General features: G+C 39.4%; 1 protein-coding gene across 1 annotated transcript; it reads right to left on the bottom strand.

Annotated features, from left to right (window-relative positions):
• Positions 1-231: 231 nt before the first annotated feature.
• Positions 232-2,082, bottom strand: LOC149192737 (MMS19 nucleotide excision repair protein homolog). Its single transcript, XM_089407078.1, has one exon. The coding sequence runs from the start codon at positions 2,080-2,082 to the stop codon at positions 232-234; it is 1,851 nt and encodes a 616-aa protein (XP_089263204.1).
• Between the last annotated feature and the right edge of the window lie 509 nt (positions 2,083-2,591).

Here is a 2,591-nt window from a genome sequence, read left to right as displayed (position 1 = left end):
GAGGACCAATAACACGTTTCAGATGAGCGACGGCATTGACTGTCATTGTCTTTCCATTTCCTGAATTTTCTGTTCTGAAAATGCAGATTTATGATAACTCAGATAACATAAGATCAATTAAATAGTGTGTTGTTTTCAACGTTTCTGGTTTGGCATCAGGGAATTCGTTTAATGGATGTTGAACTATCTTATAATCTGTCAAATACTGTTGAGATTCAATTTCCTTCTTATTCAAAAGTTCATCTCCACTTTGCGTTTCATCTTGAATGAAACTTGACAGAATCTCCTTGAAGGTGAAGCTCCAGATTCTCTTATAGCAAAAACTAGAATTGGGATCATGCTGGTGAAAAAATGCTGTTTATAAAGAGGCCGTATGCATGCATAACAGTCTTTGTTGAGAGACGTTTTGGAATCTTTCATAATGATGCCTAATCCATCTGCTGCTGCTTGTGCTAACAAAAATTTCTTATTTCTGATCTCATCCATGTCTATTTTGCAATTATCATTTTGGGAAGATATAGCACAGACAGAACTACTTGATCGCAAAATATTCAAAAGTAGCACTGCAACATCTGAAATTTTTCCATGTCCTCTCATTGCTAGGCCTTTTCCTATCCATGCCACTGCCGTCACTGCTTGGATCTGCACACCAATGTCATCATGAATGTCTCCAAGCTCGACACTACGCATATTGTTGCTGGTCATTTCTGATGGGTCCTGTGGCACATGATTTCCTACAATTTTTAACAAGCTATCTTCTAAAATTGAATGGATAGCCTGATCTAGGGTAAGAACCCCCAGCATGGCATGATCAACTTCAACCGGACATTTGTTGATCATAGAACCCAAAGCCTGACATGCTGCCTCTTTAATAATACTATCTCCCTTCCCAAGCAGGGAACTAATGAACATTTCCAGTATTTGCTTCTTGTTATGAAGGACAATCTTTGGCCGAAGTGATACAACTACTGAGGCAAAGAGAGCAATTTTCCATTCGTCTTGGTTAGGCCTATCAATTGAGTTCAAAGAAGCATTCCCAATAACCTGATGTGGAACAGAAGCAATTGATGTGCCATTAGACCAGTTTTGATTCCTTACTGGAAGTGCGTCAAGAGCTTTAATTAAAACAGTCTTCTGCAGTTCCTCTGTACAGTATTGAACTGATAGTCGCATAACTGCCATAGTTGGCTCAAGAACCTGCGCAGGAGGGCAAACATTACATCTTGAAATTTCTTGCACAGAACTCCAAATATCAAGAGATAATGACATTATATCCTCCTCATTAACACCCATATTCTTGCACCTGACAAGCACCTCACTAGAAAGACATTCTAAAACATGAGTCACAAGTTCCATGGATTTCTCACTTTCCCCTCCACTTTTTACAGATGCTGGAAAGAAAAATCCACATATCACTCGCTGAAAGCCATGGAGAACTTGGGTGACTGCTGTAGAGCTTGAACAGCATATAGATGTGATGGCTTTCAATTTCAGCAATATAGGCAGGGAAAGCTCATGAATTGACAACTGAGAAAGCAGCTCTACAATCACTACATCCACAAAAACCAAAGCCCTTGCTGAATCATTAAATTTCTCCAATGAGATGCCAATCTGAACCAATGCCCCAAGAGCTTGTTCCCATAAGAACTTGTGCTCATGCCTTTCTGATAGAACAGACATTAGAAACAATAAGATTTCCTTGAATTTCTCTTCAGTAAGGGGTGAAAAGGACCCTGGAAACGAAGCCAAAGCCTGCAACCCAGCCACTCCCAAATGAATGATCTCATTTTGTGTTGTCAATTGTGATTTCTGGCAATCAATTCCATTGTGTGTTGGAATGGCAGATGCAAAAGCAATTGTTAATGGATTTGCTAAACACTGAAGCAGAGATAAATAAGAACTTCCAGAGCTCAGATCCAATCTAACTACTGGTTGTAAAACTAATCCCTCAGACAATATTCTGTTTGCTTGAACAATCTGATCACAAATATAAAGAGCACTAACTGTCACGAAGCAGTTAGCCGCACTTATGTTATTTGAAGCAAGTAATGGACCAGGCCCTTGATCCAAAGGAGCTCCCATAGCATCTAGAAGTCGTGGCAAGAATCTTTGAGACACAATAAAACAAGAAGCAAAAGAAGATTTTGCAGTAGCTGATAGCAACCTTCCAAGTGCTTGGACTTGAAGCCCCAACTCAGTGTTTGAAGGAATCACCTTTGCACTCACATCATTTTTGACACGCCTAAATATTCCCTCCAACTTCTCATCTTGATAGGATGAAGAACCACCAGAAACAATACTTTCGTTATTTCTCAGAGTAAAGTGTAAGCAAGGCGCTTCAAAACAAAGGCCTTTGCAGCACTGTGAGAAGTTGAACTGGATTTAATGGAGGCCTTCAAGAGAGGATAACAACAAGAAGGGCAGCATAATATACAGAAATAAATTGCCAGACTTTGGTTGCTGATAATGTTTCAAATTGTGCTTGTGCAGATAGGAGTTTTGAAGTCGCTGCTGTCTTAAGAAGAGCCGAAGATAAATTACATAATTTGAAAAGCAACATTAATGATTTCTTCTTCAAAACCCTGTTTTGA

The sequence above is a fragment of the Pinus tabuliformis genome, chromosome 2_2, assembly GCF_031772625.1.
Source record: "Pinus tabuliformis cultivar Carrire ecotype Pingquan chromosome 2_2, CPIR1, whole genome shotgun sequence".
In the NCBI taxonomy this organism is placed as follows: domain Eukaryota; kingdom Viridiplantae; phylum Streptophyta; class Pinopsida; order Pinales; family Pinaceae; genus Pinus; species Pinus tabuliformis.
This window is presented reverse-complemented; position numbering and strand designations above follow the sequence as displayed.